Genomic DNA, 21,611 nt, shown 5'->3' with positions numbered 1-21,611 from the left:
ATGCTCACTTGCAATTAAAGCACTGGCAACATGTAATATTTTCAAATGAGTTATTTTTCTGGATTTTTGTATTTGGTAGTAGGATTGGTGCTCGTCGTTTCCCTGGAAGATAAACGAGGGAAGAGCGTCTTTCCCATAAAGAACACACATGTTTGGGTAACTATTCATAATGGTAGAAAAACTGCTCTTCATATCCTGCAGAGAAGCATCAATGGTACCTCCTACAAGCGTTACACGGATACGGTATTTCTGCCATATGATTGGGCAAGGTTTAACAATAACTTCGTGTTCCAGGATGACAATGCCACTGCTCACAGTGCAAGTATTGTAGGGGATTATTCCAACCATTTGGAGATGAAAAAGAAGATTTGTAAATTATAAATATGAATATAAATATCTTTCCATTGAAGGTTACTTTTCCAGTTTAGGAGATACTGAAGTGTACAATTGTCTTAGTTGTAATCCAGGCTGAAGGAAGTATTCTGTATTTGATAATTTGTTGCTGTAGGAGAGGAGAAAGTAATTCTACATTTACGTTGTGAGCCATTCAGAAATTATGAGTGGTGAAACTGTATCTAGATTTCTATTTTATACGTCACACTTCATTTGTGAGTCGTATTTTATAACAAAGAACTGTGATCAACCAAACTATCTATTTTCTTAGCAAACACTGACTGAATGATCTTTAGCAAACATCATCTATCAAATTTGTACTTTTGGAAGCATTAATATAATGTTTATTAAATACTATATTTCAAAATTTGTTGTTTAGGATAGTTAAAGTAAGATACTACTAGCAATTACATAATTCTAGTTTCTTCTTCAACCCTGTACTACAATATTTTTCTTCATACTTATTATATTGATATGTTATCGCTATGTCAATCCTCATTATCATTGTATTATTTTGAATATTAACACATACTGTCTAATATCATAAGATAATAAATAAAACATAACGTTAAAATGGAAACACTTAAGATTTTTAGTTAAAGTCAATATATGACTTTCAAAAAGTTGACTCTACATGTTTCGACGTTACAACAGTGTGGCGTCAAAACATGGATAGTCAACATCTTTTGAAAACCATAGATTGGTCTCATATAACCATGATTTTCATTGTGCAACCATTTTATATAGAACGATTGGCTCCTCACTTGCAGGTGGCTAACGGCCAGATGAGAGATTCATATGAATCAGACAGAACCACCTTTAACTTTAAACTGGTCAACAAAATAATTAAGCCAGTTAGTGGTACCTGCTGCCACTAAGACTTTGTCTGGCTCGGTCAGTCGTACTGTAAGATTGACTGTCGCTTTTGTAAGACGCTCATAGTCGAAAGTGTGGAACGTGTTTAGTGGCATCACATTTTGAAACTTAGACTCCTCGACCTGCAAACCGACACACCAACCAGTGAGTCACACCTGTTCCAGCCTTCTAAACAATAATACAAAAATCATTCCGTGTGTAGTACCACTAATTTTGTATTTGTACTACCTTTACGAAATTTAGCATGCTTGTACGCATCTACTAGAGACAACAGGGCGTGACGTCTAAACGAAACGACTCTTCCCTCCATCAAACGTCACACTCGTTACATATTATAGATTAAAAAAACAAGAGCAAAGCATTTGGATTTCGGTTCTATTAAGATATGCGTTAGCTACGTAAGTCGCACAATATGAGCACATTCACTGAGAAAGGTGCTCAAGCGCTTATATATCATTATATTTACATAATTTCAAATGCTATTCTGAGAGGCTCCTAAAATACTAGTTTCTGGCATTACTGCTATATTAATCACTGATTACTTTTAAATACTGTTGTTAAAATAAGGTTCAGCTCGTTGTTATTTAAAAGCCATTATGTCGAGTTGAATATTGGTTTGAAGGCACAATTAGTAACATATTACATTTCATCAAAATAGGCGTAGTGTAAGCCTGATAAGGTTTTATAATTACTGCACAGATACTTACTTATAATGTATACTATAGTGATTGACATACCAAACATGTAGTTGTACCAATCAACCCTCAGATAAACAGATTTTTATACTCGCCTATCTTCCTATAGTATAACTAAGACCCTAAAATCAGTCTATCTTTCATGTATGTATATAACGGAGTGTTTTATGAATCTCTAGGAGCTGTACCACCTCAACCCACGGCTTTCCAAAAAGGCTTAACAAATTCTTATCCTCACCTATCTTCTTATATGGTATAACTAAGATTCTACAATCAGTCGATCTTTCATAAGCAAAACAACTTTGGTGTTTTATGAATCTGTAGTGAATCAGTCACGGTTTGTAAATTGTAACTAGAATTCACAACTGTTTAAAATGTATTCTGAAAAAAATATATCAGAATACAAAATAGGGAATAAATCAAGCCAAACAATTAATTCAGTGTTGTGTGTGTTGAGACACTTCATGTAAACTAAAATGAGAATAATATATAAGCGTGGTTTAACTTTCTTATTTATCTGTTTGCTTCTGTGTTGCTCATCGCTCTTATAAACATACATTTAAAGTGTAGAAATAACGTATTAGAATAAAATAACTTCTGAGATCGGTAGTTTGTTAGAACTCTTGAAAAAACTTTTGTTCAGTTTTATTGTTAAGTCGTGCTATACATAAACATTAATATTCGCTTCGTCGCATAGGTCATTATTTACCATAATGTTGATATCTTATAAACAACTGATATAAACATGGTTTATAAAAAAAACTTGTAGACAGCTTGAAGAAAACTTTATTATAACTGTACAAGGTTTCGTCACTATTATGTTGTACAGTTTTAATAAAATTTTCTTTATATTCTGAAAAGTGGGTTTTTCGTCATCAAATACAAATAGTGTTTCGATTGAGGATTTCTATATTGCATCCACAACTGACCTGATGAGCTCTGGGTGAAAGTCCTCGTCTAAAATTGTGCAGCACACAAAATGTGCAGTCGAGATGTTGTTATATTCTTCTTATTGGAAAAAGTACAGGATTAGTGAAGAAACGGATGATAAATGTATAACCAATCTTACTTTCATTGTCACACAATCTGCTGATCTACACATTTGCTTCAACAGCATTTGGCCCGGCATGGCCAGGTTGGTTAAGGCGTTCGAGTCGTAATCCGAGGGTTGCGGGTTCGAATCCCCGTCGCACCAAACATGTTTGCCCTTTCAGCCGTGGAACGTTATAATGTGACGGTCAATCCCACTATTCGTTGGTAAAAGAGTAGCCCAAGAGTTGGCGGTGGGTGGTGATGACTAGCTGCCTTCCCTCTAGTCTTACATTGCTAAATTAGGGACGGCTAGCGCAGATAGCACTCGAGTAGCTTTGTGCAAAATTCAAAGAAACAAACAAACAAACAAACAATTTTACAGCATTAGACGTAAAATACAATAATAAAACAAATTATTGTTTTCCAGGATCAATTGATGTCTAGTCAGCAAAAAAAAAAAAGAGAGATTTATACTTGTTCCAATCTATAAGCCTGTGTTATCTCAAAAGCATTATCAAGATATAAAAATAACGTATTACTAATTTCAAAAGCGAAGAGCTTGAAAAACTTTCCATGCGAAAGCTTTTATCAGAAGCAAAAAAAAACTGAAATATTTAAAAAAATTAATTTCGTTCCCATTTTCTATCTTTTTTTTCTTTTAAGTGCTGAATACGTAAATTGTAGCACTTAATATTTTCATCAATGTACTTAAATTGTATTCCATTCACAAATATTAGCATACACAGTGTTGATCTATATTAAGAAAACTTAGAGGTATGATAAAAATATTTTGAAAAATAAACTCAAGTTAAACTCATAAGTTAATTATCAGGTATACACAAAACCATAATTTATATCGAGAGTTAAAAAAAGACATTTTTATAATATTGCAATACTATATAAAAGTACATTAAGATTCTTATAACAGCTAGAATTACATCCTGATGGTTAATATGCAAAGAGAGCTCTAAGAAATTCATTAGGGAAATGTAAAAGACTAACAAAATATTTGAAAGTTTCATAATAAAAATACAAATATTTAATTAAAGCAATAATGAATATTACTTATGGCTGTGTTTGCGAAGTCTCTACGTTCAGCAACTTTTGAAATTAATCAACGGAAAATATGAATAAGAGATTACCAGAGTGTATTCTATACTTAATGAAACACTTGTGTCAACGTAGTTTTGTAATGAATTGCTATTTTGACAGAATCACAGCTTTATGTGTTGTAGATCTCGCGGTCAGCAGTCCACAGTTGAGCTATCAAGCTGATAGCTATGTCTTACTAATACATCTGGTTTGTGACTTTCTTCATAATAGAGATGGATCAGCTTAGGGGGTCTTACGCAGATTCTGATATCCATTGGTCTTTTGGAGCGTACTATAAACCTGTCATATTTGTGATAAAAAGACAAGAATATGATAAAAACTAGATAATTTCTCCAAGTCCTTTAATTTCATTAATTCTTCTTGGAAAAGTAATGGATCGTTAAAACACATGTAATCTCACGAGTTCAGATTCCACATTTTCTTTAAATTGTAACTAAAAGAACGTTAATTTACCAAACTCATCGTTCTGAGGTCATTTGATTTCGTAACTTTTTTCAAGTTACGAAATATCCTTAATTATTGTAAAACTGGGCATGTTATACAGTTTAAATTCAAACATTTTGGACTTCTATTTTATTAAATGCTGTCTGAACCTAAACATCAGGAAAAATTATTGTGAAATGACTTTGTTTAAAATATCCGAACTTTACGCATAAAATTTGCTGCATTATTTGATAATGTGCAATTGAATAGTGAACGAAAAATTTACTTTATCTTGTTCTGTCTTCTTGTGCACTGTGGGTGAGTGTTGTAATCGTTTTTTTGTATAATGATGTCCTGGTTTCTATTAAGCAGTATGTACTTCTTTTTAGTTCTTTGACTTTATTCATAGCAATCGGGTCTTCTTTTTAAGTACAGTTTATATGCTAAAATTGAGCGAAACATTAGAAACCATTAGGCCTAAAATTTCCGATAAGTATCATATTAGTTGCGGATATTTTGTTTCATATTCCTATTAATTTGTCTATTACGAATTCAAAAAAGCGGGTATGTAAAAATAACATTCCAGATCTATCTTTTGTCTCTCATACATCACTGCAAAAAAGAAGTCAAACGTATGTACGAAAACTCGTTACACTATTGGTCATAACAGTTGCATTCAGAGAATTTTCGTGAAAGTCTACACAGGTGGGTTCAGTTACTCTAGAACACCCTTTAACAAGACAAATAGTTATTCTTTATTTCTGTTATTACAATACCATTTTGAAACTCACTTTAAGATATTGCCCTTTAAAGCTAAACTAACAATCATGTAATGTAACTTCACTTTCACAAACTTAACTTTCATTAACTTATTTTAACTTCTCACTTGCGCTCTGAAACTTGCACATATTTATAAGATGCGACGGTAAAATCTAGAAATATTCATCCCTCTAGTGACAACAACATTCCTAAAGAAGAAGAATCAACTGTTGGAAAGCACTCGAGTTTTGAGTCTGGTTTGAAAACATAGCAATTATTTAGATAACGAGAAAAGATTAGAAGCTACGTCAATAGTAGTGCAAAAGCCCAGTAAAACAATTAAACTGCATACACAACGCATGACTCGTACCGAGTTACATAACGAAACTTATCATAATTATCGCTTTTAAATTAATTCAGTTTTAACACTCTTGTTATGAAAACTAAATAATCATTAACAATTAAGTTACTAAGTAAACTAAATAATAGATTTTAACTAAACAGTTTTGTACATTTAAGAAGCAAGCACACCTACTAAACAACTGTGAATATCAAATATTTGATATATAACAAACATTTTGCACATGTGTATAACATATATCTATATATATGTAATATCTAATATTTAACGTATGACATATAATATTTGATGACTGACATAGTATGTGAGTTAGAAAATCCATAAATTGTGACTTGGTAATTTATTCTTGTCAGTTAAGAAGTGGAAAGGGCAGAAGTTACTTAAATCAAACTGAATTATTATTACTAGGAGAACGAGGATATTATTGTAGGGGGCGGAGATGTGATAAGACTTGTTCGAAGGCCGTTGCCAGACGTGTCTAATATATATAAATAATAGTAAAAGTAATAATATTACAGCCACTTTATGGGTCCTTAGTGTTAAAAACAGGTACATGATAAAAAAATATAATAACATAAAAATAAACTTATTGCTTCCGTCAGTTGTCTCCCTGTGAACATTGCGACGTAATCTGGTCTGGTTGAGTACTGACAAATGTGGAGTGACGACCTCTATTATAGGATAAAGTAGAGTCTCTACTTAAGCCGGTGCTAACTTCCTCTAATGTGTTAATCAAATCATTACAAGATCGATTTTAGTAAAATGTTTTTGTAAAAACGTTAACTTGGATAGGTTATTATTATAAAGCGTTAACTTGGATAGGTTATTATTACAATACTGTCAGTTTGAGTAAGTTATCGTTACAAGGCAGTTATGAAACCATTTGATTTCCTACATTATAGTTTCAAGATCACTTTTACCCTATTATTGTCAGAAGTCTGTTTTAAGAAACAGGCTATTTTACTAGATTATTGTTACAAAACCTTTATTTTAGTAATTTTTTGTTACTAAACTTTTATTTCCTAGATTATTGTCATAAAAATTATATTTTACTTCATTATCGTTATAGATCCATCTCTAATTAAAATATTCTCAAGGTTAAATTAATAACTACTAAACGCTGTGAATTAGTGCTATTGGAAATAAAATTACACTAACAATGCATGATATATACATATTTCACCGGTAAACAGTACAATGAGGATCTTATTTCCTCTCCTCTCTCTATAAGTTAATAAACTATCATAGCGAAGTTTGAATACTGCCTTCAATAAAAATCTCTAACAAAAGTTAAAATATCTCCTATTTATCTAAGCGGCACTTTTTAAATAAATAAAAACTACTGGGGAAAACTATACTAAAAATGAAGACTGATGGCACGTAGAAAGTGTTGAAAGGTTATTATACAGAAAAACAAAGTAAATAAATGAGAAGAACAGTTTTACAAGAAAGAAACTAGATGAATACACTGACGTAATCGATCACCTCTCCATCTAGAGTTATTTTCCCATTGGAATATCATCTTGCAATAATCAGCGCTCTTGGGAAGTAATTTTTTTCGATAAACCGAACATTTCTTAATACAGTGTTGGAGTCATGGACCTAATAGTTACCACAGCAGAGGTTATTGAATTCGCTTCCTTTACAGATCCTTTTTCCCCTAGGTTGTGTGTCCATTTTGCACTCGAACAGAAAGCATGACATATGATTTCGTCACTCGCTAAGAAGCTTGACGATTTGGGAATAAATACGTGATTACTTAGAGGCAGCGTCAGCCAGTGTCCACAACACAAGGCCAAAGTAGGCTGTTCCTTAACAAATATGTAGAAATTGAGTTGAGCCTAGGGGGACTTTTATCACAGTGGTTACTTTTCTTCGTGTGATAGCGCGTTTTATTTCGAAAACATCTTGTCGTGTTGAAAGTCGTTTAGGCTGATTTGAAAGAATTTTATGTCATTCTTTTTAGGTTTTGAATACAAAATGGACAAAAATAAAATAACTTTAAGTGTCATTGCTGTGTTCAGTTTAGACATGTTAAGTAGCACATCAAGAGCATCTAGTAATGCTTTATTGAAAACGTCCCAATTGTGTAAAACTGCCGACAGATTTGTAGTTTTATGTTATTACAACAGTAGCGACAAAAGCACATACGACAAGATATAGGAGTGCTGATAGCAGTCATCACTCTAACTTATGTGGTATTATCACAATATTATTGGCTTTATTCTAGGTATGCAGCAATTTTTTTAATAATTATTGAGAATATTGAAATATTGCGATAGTACTTTGTACTTAATTGTTTTTGACAATCACTAAGTCAGTTTTTCCTTTTGCAAAATATATTTGTTACCAAGTAGGATATGCATTGACTGATAATAACTAAAAAACATATTTTTCTTCATGTTAGAAAAGAGGCTTCTTTTTGTTGTTGTGTAACTTCCACTTTTATTGGATGAACTTTACAACAGACGAACGGTAAGTTTACGGACTTACAACTCTAAAATCTGGGGTTTGATCTCAGCGATGGGCAGAGCAGTTAGCTTAACGTGACTTTGCTCTTAAGCAAAGAAAACTTCAAAATAAACACGTTTTCTCACTTTTTAAACTGATGCATCTTGTTTCTCAACCGGAAATTAGAGTCCTAGGTTTCACTTTATGAAGACTGAGATTTTGTTAATTAAGAAAGTGCTATAATTTGATGCTAGTTGTATATACATAATAAAAAACTGGTATATTTAGCATGAGTTTTGTAGCAACGAGTAATACTTCTGTTTTAATCTTTAAGTATTTCGAAATGCTCGTTTGGATAGTTTATTGGCCTTTTTTCAACTTTTGAAAGCATTTATTTTCAAAAACATAAATTGTTAGTGAAGATGTATTACTTTGCTACAGTAAGGTTGAAGAGAAAAACTTAATTAAAAATACAGTATAAGCAGCATACGTAAAAAAATAATAATAAAATTAAGGAGGTCGGTATGGTAATAGAATGTCATAATACAAGACAGTGGAAGACTTAAGGCAGCCTGTTACAGAAATAAAAAGTAACACAATAAAATTTTGATATGAAGCACGAATTTTAAAGCACAAGACAGAACAGTTAATATCAATTAATATTGATAACAATAGAGGAAACAAAATTGAGAAATTGAGAAATATGTACAATAAACAACAGTGTAATAGAAATACTTACTGAAGAAAATAATTTAGTTTTAAGATAATTCGCACAATAATAGAAAACAAATTTTGTGTTCATATAAAGCAGCATTTCTTGTGAAAAGCGCTGCTTCATAATGAAAGAAAAGTATGAAAAAGGGACTTGTACCATGTTTATTTTTCTAGAAACAGGTTTTAAATATTCTTTGTCTAATGAAAACCCTGCGAACATACAAACAAAAACGTAGTTTTCTGGATTCTTATTTATATACGAAGATAGCTAGTTGTTTCTTCTATCTGTTTTTCGATTCATCTCTAAGCTTTATATATACTACCTGTTTAGGTGGTTAGCATTAAAATATTGATATATATTTCCAAATCACGTTTATTTTATTTTTGTATTCCCAGCCCAAGATTCTTATAATTATATTTTCCTTTAAGATTTTTTTAATTAATCACAAAGTTACACGATAGCTTATCTGTGCTTTGCCCACCGCAGATATTGAAACAATAATTTTATTGTTGTAAGCTGTGAGACTTAACAGAGCCACAAATGGTAAGGCTGTATAAGGTACCTGTGCATATGGATATCTAAGTGAGTATTGTAAGAAAAAACTACCACAGGTTCGAAATTAAAGGAATATCAACTTCATTCTATACACATGAAGCGCTGTAAGTCCACTAGAAATCAGACTTCAATACTCGTCATAGGCAGAGCACAGTGTAGCTTTGTGCTTAACTTCAAGCAAACAAATGAGATCATTTAAAAAAATAGCAAAGCCATGTTTAACACTTTCGAAAGAATTCTATACAATAAGCAAATAATTTCTGATCATTCCTTGCTGTCCATCAGTTAATTTTTATACTTGAATTGCTTGTTTAGGTGCTAAGGTCTAAAATTGAATAAAATGTTGTTGTTCACAGATCTGTCAGACAATTCTATCAAAAGTTGCTTCATGGCATTCAGTTTGAAGTATTGTGTTATAATAATGGAAATTCGTAGCTTTTAGGAAAGGTATATAGTAGTCCTTTCCGGCGTAAAATATGCATACATTCAGATCATAATAATAGATTGGCAAAAAATGCTTTATAAGCATAAGAAAGAATTGTATTCATAGTGGAACATACTACCTGTTTTGACATGTCATTGGTCTGTCTTCTTCTCCCCGTCGCACCAAACATGTTCCCTTTTTCAGCCATGAGGGCGTTATAATGTTCTGGTCAATCCCACTATTTGTTGGTAAAAGAGTAGCCCAAAAGTTGGCGGTGGGTAGTGATTACTAGCTGCCTTCCCTCTCTTAAACTGCTAAATTAAGGACGGCTAGCGCAGATAGCTCTCGAGTAGCTTTGCGCGAAATTCAAAACAAGCAAGCTGTCTTCTTCAGGTCATAAAGATGAATTCAAATCGGAGAATTAGATTTTTCTAAGACGGAGATATTCATTATGCTAAATGACATTGGAATATGGATCAATATGGGACAACAAGACGTCTCGTAGCTGTTGTGCCTAAAGTGAGGGAATTATAGCAGGTGAGGTTCTTCGAATACGCAGGTCAGTGGAAAAACCCTTCCATGTGCCCAAAGAAAAATGTGCAGTATAATTGATAATGACCTTGAAAAAGAGGCACAAATCTCATGTACAAAAGCTGTTTCCACGAGATATCTATTCAATCTGTACATACCTTAAGCAGTTAGATAATAAAAAGCGTATTTATGATATTCAATTTGGAAACATAACGATCAAGTTGTTTGACGCACCGCGTATGGATGCCCGTCCAAACAACCTCTTCAATAGGCTTGGAAACTGCAGTTTTCATACACTTGATAAATTATGAAAATAATGTATAGGTCAAGAGAGTGCTTTGTGCATGACCACTTTAAAAAGGAGGTTTTTTAAATTGCAACTTGCTGCAATGCTACTCTCAAAGTGCATAATTGTCAGAGTAAGCACGAGAGAGCATAGAGACGTGGACAGTATACACCGTGTTGAGGCTCGAAAACAGTTTTAGTGTAACGTACTCAACCCCTGTATAAAGAAAAGTTCATTTTATTAGGCAGAGCGTAATCCAGAAGATGTGTAACGTAAAAAGAGTGAGTAATAGAGATAACTTTGCAATCAATAACTTAGCTATAATCCTAACGTTAGAAAATAGTTTGAAATAAATATCGTGGTTCAAGTTTGTGATGAAAATATATTCTAACAACAACATGTTACATAGATTAAAAATATAATTTATACATTTAGTATCACCTGAAGTACATATCGCTGTTAAAAACTGTAAGTCAAAAATAGATAAATGACAGTTTATGTGATAAATAACCAATTAACAATCAAAGCTACGTCAATTGCAAAAATTATCATTTGTTACATATTTCCAAAACTAAAAACTTCTGTTTGTACCTCTCTTCGAATGAGAAGCATAATTAACATAATATTATTATTGTTTTTACATAGCCAACGGAAACTTATTCATTAGATATTTCTACAGCAAAACTAAAGATCGGAGCCGAAATAATCTTCTGGCTGTTAAAAATATTTTGCCTATTTTTTTACTTGTATTGATTTCAAATATACACATGGGATACAAGTACTCTTCAGTTATAAAGTGTTTGTTGATTCATTAGCTCAAGTTCCTGGTATCCCAAACATTCCTTAACAAAGCAAATAAAAAACTAGTTCATTCATCATGAACATGGTTATCTTGTAACAAACGATTTATATATTGTGGAAGGTTTAGAAAAATGTAAGAAATTCTAACCGTTGAATTAAAATTAAAACTGTTATCAAATCAAAAACAGAAACTCAAGGAAAACATAATTAATTAGATTATAAGCGTTAGCTACTCTGGCTTTATCCTCATAACATAAGGAAACATGAACATTTGCGGGTCTCTTGCTTGACTGATTTCAAATATGGAATTTAAACTAGCTTATGATATAAAGATTACCAAAATACAAATAATATTAAAACAAAATTTCAATTAAACCATTAAAGAACACTGTGCCTTTGATTTTGTTTCTGCAGTAGCACAACAAATGTTTTTTAATATGATTTGTGAAACAAGTAATTCGATCCAAACTTTCTCCTATTTCATTTACTTCATTATATATATTTGCAATTTTGATATTTCGATTTGTTTCTCAAATAAAGATGTATCCATTCTGTTTACAAAGTTTTGAATGTCTAAATATTTTATTTTTTAAGATCCAAAGCAAACAATAAAATGTCATATAGAATTGAAAGTAAAAAAAAAATTAAGATAGATACCAAGAGAATAATGACTTAAATAAATCTGTTTTTCCGACATGCATACTCTTTTTAATTTATCGATTTATTAACTAGCTTACTTGGAAAATAACCTAATAAATTCAACAGTTTAACTAATTTATTGGCATTTAAATTAAATAGCTTCGGTACATATTGCCCGAAAATACATCATCTTGTTATTAATGTAAATCATAACACTCAAACAAAGTATAAAAAAACAGACAAAATATGTGTTGAATTCAAAGTTCAGCACTTAGGATGAAAATATTCGGATGTGATCCTTGCAATGAAGAACAGCAAAAATTAGCACATTATGCAGCCTTGGCTCAACAACATAAAAATCACTAAAATAGTATAAAACTCAGTATAACAAATATGTTATGTTTTAAATCCTTTAAGCCCTATTGTTTTAATAAAAAGAGATATTTTGCTTTGTTCTATTGGCTGTTTTTCCTAAGTTTCGTTAATTATTTTAAATTATTTTAAAAGAGACACGAAATAATATCAGACACATTTTTTTTTCTTAAATACATAAACCCTTCAGAAAAACTCCAATCCTGAATCACCAACTTTTGATGGCACGGCATGACCAGGTGGTTAGGGCGCTCGACTCGTAATCTGGGGGTATCGGGTTCGAATCCTCGTCATACCAAACGTACTCGTCCTTTCGGCCGTGAGGGCGTTACAATGTGATGCAGTCGAGATGTTGTTATATTCTTCTTATTGGAAAAAGTGCAGGGTTAGTGAAGAAACGGATGATAAATGTATAACCAATCTTACTTTTAATGTCACACAATCTGCTGATCTACACATTTGCTTCAACAGCATTTGGCCCGGCATGACCAGGTTGGTTAAGGCGTTCGAGTCGTAATCCAAGGGTCGCGGGTTCGAATCCCTGTCGCACCAAACATGTTCGCCCTTTCAGCCGTGGAGGCGTTGTAATGTTACGGTCAATCCAACTATTCGTTGGTAAAAGAGTAGCTCAAGAGTTGGCACTGGATGGTGATCACTAGCTTCCTTCCCTCTAGTCTTACACTGCTGAATTAGGGATAGCCATGATGTAGCTTCGCGTAAAAATCAAAAACCGAACCAATCAACTTTTGACAGAAGTTTGAAACCCCAGTAAGATTTTTCGCTTAACAATACTGTTAAACTTACCACACTTTGAAACGTTTCTACTTTCAAGCAAAATGTCTTATATTCTAATTTGTACTTTATTAAATAATATTTTTTTTCCTTTTGAGGAATATATATTTACAAACAGATGTAGCCAACAAAATAGGAGAAATGACTTGTTCTGAAAATGTCGTGGATCTTATTTACTAAAATAAAAAGTAAAAATTTGTTTATCACCTCGAAGATGTATGGAAATTTGAGAAACGTATCAATTAATCAAATATCTGGGAAAATGTCAAATGAATCATCAGTTTTCATTATAATGTCTCCTTAACAAGTTGATAGTTCCATTAATCTTCAGTAATGTTACATACTTATACTATAAATTGGCTTAAATCTTGGTATAAAGACGTGTTTCATCGTCTTTTCAACATCAAAATCTTTCACAATAAACTGAATGAGAAAGGTTTTAACACAGTCGAGTTTTGGTATTTTGGGGGGAGTTTTGTATAGAATACCTTCTAAAATAAACCATAAATCATCTTGTGGCGAGATGTAAGTTCCACTTTTTCAGCAAAACCGACGTGGTTTTAGTTCTTAGTAGAACCATAAGAAGAACGTTACAATAAACATTTCAAGGTTTGTTTTATACCAAAACAATATTGAGCTATCTGACTGTCCACTATGGGGAATCGAATCCCAAATTTTAGCGTTGTAAGTCCGTAAAGTTATCGCTGTCCCATTGGGAACAATTTTCCATTAACACAAAAGTATTCTTTAGTTCTACAGCGTGTTTGAAACGAATATATTTAAATATTAGGAAGCGGAACAGTAACTAGAGCAGCGACAGAGATTATCTAGCAGTACCAGCACCTATAAATTACTTGAGAGTAATTTAAAATAACAATTTCCTTTATTGCAACTGTTATTAGAAATTTACTTAAAAAATAAAGATTAACAAATATTTTACAAGTAAACAATAATATTTTCCTAGTATTTCGCCTTTGCTGTACATTTGATTTTTAAATGATACTTATGTTATGACATAGGATAGTTGTTACTTTCAATTTTACCCTTTTTATCTGCATTCGACAGATTCATTTTAAAATATATATATACGTATATACCAAAGTTTAGCAGTGTCGTTATTGCCAGTGTATATTAAGTACTTGAAGTCATATTACATCAACATTCAAATTATATCGGGTTATCCCATAAGTAATGTCAGAAAATTTAATACAAAAAGTGCATCATCATTTCTATCTTTGTAGAATGATTTAACGACTAAAATATGTAGTAGGACATGTATAAAAATGTTCAAACAAATAAAAGAAACTATACCAACTCCACTTTTTCATATCATTAATCAAATAAACCTTTATGAAGATGAATGTGTCTGAGGAGCACATTAGACACATAATGCTTTATGAGTTTAAAAAAAGGCAATAGTGCAGCAGAAACTACAAGACACATTCAAGGTGTTTATGGTGCAGAGTCTCCCAATGAAATAAAATGTCGAAAGTGGTTTCAAACGCTCAGATCAGGTGACTACAGCTTAAGTAATGCGCCAGGTTCAGGTTATCCTGTTGAATTTAATGATAATGTGCTGCTGGCTGTACTTGATGAAAATTGCGCTGTAACAGTTGAAGAACCAGCACAGAAGCTTAATTGAACTCATTAAAATTAAACAGTTTACCGTCGTCTGCAACAGCTTGGAAAGGTATCAAATCTTGGAAAATGGGTCCCCCATAATTTGACAGAAGCCAACCTAAGAGCAAGAGTAGACATTTGCACTTCTCTGCACTGTCGTGAACGTAACTCACCTTTTTTGAACAGGTCGGTAACTGGAGATGAAAAATAGATATCTTATAAAAATTTTAAACGCCACAGACGATGACTCAATGCAGGTAAACTGGCTAAAACACAGCCCAAAATGGATCTCCACCCTAGGAAAGTCTTGTTAAGTATTTGGTGGGATATTGTTGGTGTGATTCACTTTGAGTTGCTGCCACTCAATGTTACGATTACATCAGACTTTTATTGTCAACAGTTAGATCGCTTAAATGTTGCAGTGAAAAAAAGAGGCCTGCTTTGATCAGTCATAAAGGTGTTGTGTTACACCAGGATAATGCACGGACCCTTACAGCGAAGATCACACCTGCAAAAATTGAAGAGCTAGACTGGGAAAAAGTTCCACATACTCCTTATTCTACAGATCCTGCCCCACCTGATTGTCATCTATTCCGAAGTTTTCAGAACGATCTTGATGGAAATGAGCTTGGAACATATGAAGATTTCAAAACTACCATCTCTACATTCTTTTCCTCCAAACCTCAAGAATTTTATAGAAGTGGCATTCAGAAGCTTGTGAATCGTTGGCAGGAAGCAATTAATAATAATAGAACATACATTATTAATTAAATAACATTAAAATCATTTGAAGTCCTTTCTTTTTTTATGAACCTAAAATCGGACATTACTTAAGGGATGACCTGATACACTTCAGTTTTGTTCTACGATACAAAGTAGAAATGCCAGTAGAAATCACAATTATGAATGTTTAAAACTAAATAAGCTACATCACATCAATAGAAACTATTATTGTGATTGTTATTTCAACAATGAAAAAATGTTTTGAATGTTACAGAATATGATATTATGAATTAAAATTGCCATTTCTAAAACAGCTAGTTTATTGTTATATATATCATTTTTATTTATTTTTATATCATATATATTCGGATCTGAGAGTATTTCAATATATAATTCATTTTCATAAAAACAATCAATGTTTAACCTCTATAGTGAGATATTAATGTCAATAATTTCTGTCATAATTTCGCTAGTTTTCCAATTTTTTTCTGAGTTACTTGAAACATTTTCCTATTTTTACAACATGTTTATAGTTCTAAACTAATTCACTAAAATAATACTATATCTTTACAAAACAGTATTAAATTTTTGCATACGTAAGTACAAAGATAATATTTTCCCAAAAACAAAAAATCCCTGTATAATTTTTATGTTTATAGAATATTTTGTATTTCTAATCTGTTAAAGTGGTAAAAAAGTTTCTACTTTTTATAACACATGTATGATTTTGTGTTTGTTTAGGTAAAATTGTCCCTTTTGTGGAATTGTCAGTGGCTCACGGATCGGTTCTCACAATTCTGGCTATAAGCTTCGAGCGCTACTACGCCATCTGTCAACCACTGAAAGCTGGATACACCTGTACCAAGATGAGAGCCATAGTCATCATCATCATCGTCTGGGTGGTGGCGCTGCTGATCACCAGTCCCATTTTGTTGTTCTCACAGTTCACTTACACAGAATACGTGGATGGTTCCACTGTACCAGTCTGTCTCACCTTGGTTCAATCTCTTTGGCAGCGCTTATATTTCATCAGTATGATTGTTGGTTTTTTTGGGATCCCTTTTATAATTCTAATAACAGTGTACGCTATTATTACTAAACATTTGATCATTGACAGTCAGGTTATATCTTCGAGTTCCGAGCAACTTCAAATGAAAGCCCGTCGCCAGGTGGTACTGATGCTGGTCGCTGTAGTTCTCAGTTTTTTCTTGTGTCTGCTTCCATTCCGAATCTTCACCTTGTGGATTATTTCAGTGGATCCTCAGGAAATTCAGGACCTGGGAATGGAACTCTACTACACTCTTCTCTATTTCTGTCGTATCTTATTGTATACAAACTCTGCAACCAATCCTATCCTCTATAATGTCATCTCATCAAAGTTCCGGGACGCATTTTTGCGTGTGATTGGCTGGAAAACGGAACATCGAATATTTCGTCGGGTTACCTTTACTCCAACGTCGCTAACTCTGCATAGCAGTTTCAAGAGTCGTTCAAGTCATTCTAGTAACATGTACGCATCCACTCGTACGTTCGTTGCTAAAGAACTAAACAACATGCTGTAAACGATGTTGGTAAAGAACTAAACAACATGCTGTGAACAATGCTGCTAAAGAGCTAAACATGCTGTAAACGATGTTGACAAAGAATTGAACATGTTGTAAACAATGCTGATAAAGTACTGAACAACATGTTGCAAACAATGTTGGTAAAGAACTAAACAACATGCTGTAAACAATGTTTGTAAAGAACTAAACAACATGCTGTAATCAATGTTGGTAAAGAACTAACATCTTTTTCTTCGCATTTGTCCCCTTTGCTTGGGGTTTGCTTTGCTTTTTCACTACTTTCTATTTATATCATAATTTCTCACACCATTTCTTTCACTACATTTATCCACCTTTTCTTTGATCTTCTTCTTGTTGTCCTTTTCTCTTTCACTGTGATATTTATCACTCTTTTACCAAAATATTTTTCTTCTCAATTTTTTCCACATAGCTGAGACATTTAATTGGTAGTATTTTTACCTTCTATCTAATGTTTTTTCCTACCACAGTCTTTTCTTGACATCTCTGCAATTCACCTTAATATTCAAATCTCTGCCACGTTTATCATCTGCTTCTCTTACTTTCTTAAACTGCAAAATTCAGCCCCATACAACATTAATGGTCTTATTGCTGCCTTATAAATCTCTCTTTTCTGCATTAATGGCATCCGTCTATCACATACCACTCTAACGATTTATCTTTCAATCATTGATGCTTTTTTATTCTCCCCTTAACTTCCTCACGTACTCTTCTGTCTAACTACACAGTTGATCCATGTTAGTTAAATATCTCCACTTTATTTAACTCCTACCATCAGGAGCAATGTTTCATCCTCTCTTATTCCCCCTTAATTGAATTTTGCTGTCATGTTGTCTTTGTCCTACTTATTTTAAAACCACATCTCTAGACATTTTCGCCACTTTTACTTGACTTCCGTTCTCTCCATAAACTGAGACATCATCTCCAAATAGCATATACCATGTTACTTGTGTTTTTATAGTAATAGTTGCACCATACACACCTTTAACTTACATTCTGAGAGGGAAGAAACAAAGCGTTAAAGATCTCTACTTTGAAACAAGTAACATCATCATTCATCACATTTTGGGGTATAAAAACTGTATGTAAAGATATAAACTTTATAATATTTAGGTATTGAAATGAGTTCGATTTCTCTAGTTTCAAAAGTAAAACTAATCGTTTTATTTATTTTAACTCCTTCTCATATAAATCACCTTACTAGTTTATCACATTGCGAGAAAAACAGCTTTCTGGAATGCAGATCTTGTTTTAAAGATGTTATCATATTATAATTGCGCAATATATTTGCAAGGTTTTTTTGTTAAGTTATTCGTGATAATCTGTTTTTGTACTAAATCTTACTAATAGGTTCTCTAATGCCTACTTTCACCAGGTACCTTTTAATATGTACCAGTAAAAGAAAAAGATTTATGTTCGATATATTCGTCACGTAACTATTTTTTATTATTTGTAGAAAATACACTCACTTGAAAACCTTTTAAATAGATATAGATATGTAGGGGCCCAGAGGTGCCATAGAGGGTCAGTTCGTAAGTCGACCTACCTACGTCACTCCCCATGGTCTCCTAAAAATACACGCCAGGTTTGGTAACAGTAAATCTAGTGGTTCGCTAATAATAAGTAAATTTACATACCCACAACTATTTTGTTAATTAATGGTCTAGAGAAATGCTCTATTGACAGGAATTTAAGGTAGCCTTACCTTTTAGAGACCATAAATTATATTTTTAATGTAAAAAAATGTAAAGTAGGATCAAATGTTAATACGATAGTACTATAAAGCAGGTAAGACATTTCCAGCAAACTATGGGGAAAAATGAACTTTTCCGTACTCACTATTAGGAGGTTTCAGTGATACCGTATTCTGATCCATTAAAAGCTGTGGTAGTTTGCTTTTAATATGATTTGTAACCTATTGCACACAGAAGAAACTATTATATGTTTTTTTTTAAAATAAGTATAGGTGGAAATATGACCGTAACTTTCTGTCAAGAATGGTAATGTATTTGAAATACTGTACCTACTCGTATAGTAAGAAAGGAAACGAAATATTATTGCATCACTACCCCCCCAAAAAGGTCCTTATTCACAAAAATTATCTGCATTACTATGCTCGCTTTACTCTTCTCCGAGTCTTCCACTACTTTCATTTGTTACACAGCATTGTGATTTCACTCAGAGCACAGTCCGCGAATATAGAGTGAGTTGCACATTTCAAATCTTACTTTAAGAAAGAAAAGAAACTCGTCTTAAATTATGTACTGTATTCGTTAGACCACTGCCCATAGTTTCAAAAGGTTCTTTTCTGTGACGTTTACTTTCGATGGCATTTTTTTCGTTATTAAACACGTGCGCTTAAAAATTCTAACTAACTTCAGGAAAATGTTATTTTCACTTGAAACTAACGTTTCATTTGTTTATGTAGTGGAATAAAATTTGTTTTTTAGTGACTGGAACCAAAGTTAAACGATTTCGCTGGTTAATCTTCTAAACTTCCACTGTCTTTACAACGCTTTCTATATGCAAATAGGTCTGTTTCTTATTTACATCTTATTATTTGACATCCACGGAAACAGCACACGCTCTTGTATGTAATATTTAAATTATTTACTATCAAGTGTTTAGATTTACAGCCACTACATATTTGGACAAATCACAAATCAAATACCTGAACAAACATTGCGACACTTTTCGTTAAATTGTATTTACTGAAGAGACAGACAACGAAGAAACAGAAAAAAAAAAAAGGCCATTAGGAGTAACTTAAACATTCGTTAAGGAAACTAATAAGTAAATGTTTTAAATAATGTTTCAATTGTGCATATTTAGAAAATAGGTAAGGAAATAATTTAATACATGAATTAGGGAAGAATAAAATGGGGATAATAATTTTAATATAATAATACTGTAAGATAACATACAAGTAACCTATTTGTATTATGATGTTTTATTTCAATATGGTGAAAAGACAAAACTAGCATAATCCTGTCCTAAGTTTCCTGTTTGCAACAAATATCGAATAAATACGATAAGAGACGATGAGCAGAATAAATAATCTGTATCTCAGAACGGCTGGTATGGGTATTAACACATTTACTGATAAGGAGAAAACAACGTTTCGACCTTCCTAGATCATCTTCAGGTTAAGAAAGAATAAAGAATCACTGGAACTACGGATAAACACATGCTGGCAGCAGTAAACTGAATGAATAAATAATGCTGATCAGTAGAAAGAAATATTTTCTTTGTTTATATGTCTAGAGATCGATAACAAAGCTCCTTCTGTTTCAGTCATTCCAGATTTCAAATAAACAAAGACAGTTATGTTCGTTAGATATTTACGTACATGCAGAGAATGGAGAAAATACAGTACCAGAACTTGAAAAACCAAAAAGGTGAAGAGAAGTACACTTTATCAGGATCAAGGACATTTAGCGGAAATAATATGCTTTTGTGTCACAAATACTGATAAATATGGCGTTATTCAAACTTATCTAAGTACAAAATAAAATCGTGTTTCGATTAGAAATATTACCAGAAAGGTATACTCAGTTTTATTAAATTATTGCTTCTATGATTTTTGTTCATGAAAAATGATTAAAGATTACTATAATGTTGTGATTGAAAAAAATTTTGCGAACCAAATTTTTGTTGTGTTAATAAGTGAAAATTTGATACTTAATAAACACATTTGCTTCATGTTTTAACACCTCAACTTGTTAGCAGGAGTTATTGATGTCGGTGGCAAGTATTATGGCAGTCCTGTCAATGGAGATTGCTCATTCTGACGACACATACTATCTGCAATTTATCACCATCGTTCTACAGACGTCAAATTGTGCTTAGTAACGCACTCACTTGCTAAATGCCAGGAGATACTGACTGACTAGAAGATGGAAATAAGAATTGAGTGTATAGTTTATTTGATCTTTAGCAACGTCACCTACATTCATTCCTCTTTGTTGTGAATTTTGCACGGTGACGTTTTTCGAAAGCTTTATTACTCTATCATAAATTTATATTTTCTTGTAAATGTGTATAAGAGTATGCTGTTAAACAATGATGAACTTATAAGTGTATGATATATACGTGGTTGATGTATTTAAATATTTATGATTGGTTGTTAATTAAACTGGGTCTGTTCACAAGTTTGATTGGCATTTTATTTATTTTAGTCTTTTTCTAGCGATATCTATTTTCAGACACAATAACAAGTTTGTTTTCCCAAAGTGCCTTTACATAGGTCAATACCCAATTCACTAGGTAAATGTCCCGTTGTTGTCAGGGCAACAACTAATAAACGGATTAGTGTTACCTCAAGTGTATTTTCCCGTTTCTTATAAACATGTAGAAAACAAATTATCTGTCATCAAATTCTTCTCTTAATTTTACAAAAAGTAAGCGTTTTAAGTTGTAATATTACTTACTCTGTTAGCTTGTTTGGTTTTGAATTTCGCGCAAAGC

At 32.4% G+C, this 21,611-nt stretch overlaps 1 protein-coding gene across 1 annotated transcript in view; it reads left to right on the top strand.

Annotated features, from left to right (window-relative positions):
• Positions 1 to 17,123, top strand: part of LOC143257673 (growth hormone secretagogue receptor type 1-like) — a 91,249-nt gene extending 74,126 nt beyond the window's left edge. The window contains exon 2 of the mRNA XM_076516714.1: positions 16,303 to 17,123. Within this exon, the coding sequence (XP_076372829.1) occupies positions 16,303 to 17,123 (821 nt within the window). The remainder of the gene's footprint in view (positions 1 to 16,302) is intronic.
• Positions 17,124 to 21,611: the final 4,488 nt, after the last annotated feature.

Source organism: Tachypleus tridentatus, chromosome 7, assembly GCF_004210375.1.
Source record: "Tachypleus tridentatus isolate NWPU-2018 chromosome 7, ASM421037v1, whole genome shotgun sequence".
NCBI lineage: Eukaryota > Metazoa > Arthropoda > Merostomata > Xiphosura > Limulidae > Tachypleus > Tachypleus tridentatus.
The sequence above is the reverse complement of the archived record's forward strand: the minus strand, read 5'-3'. Positions and strand labels throughout refer to the sequence as shown.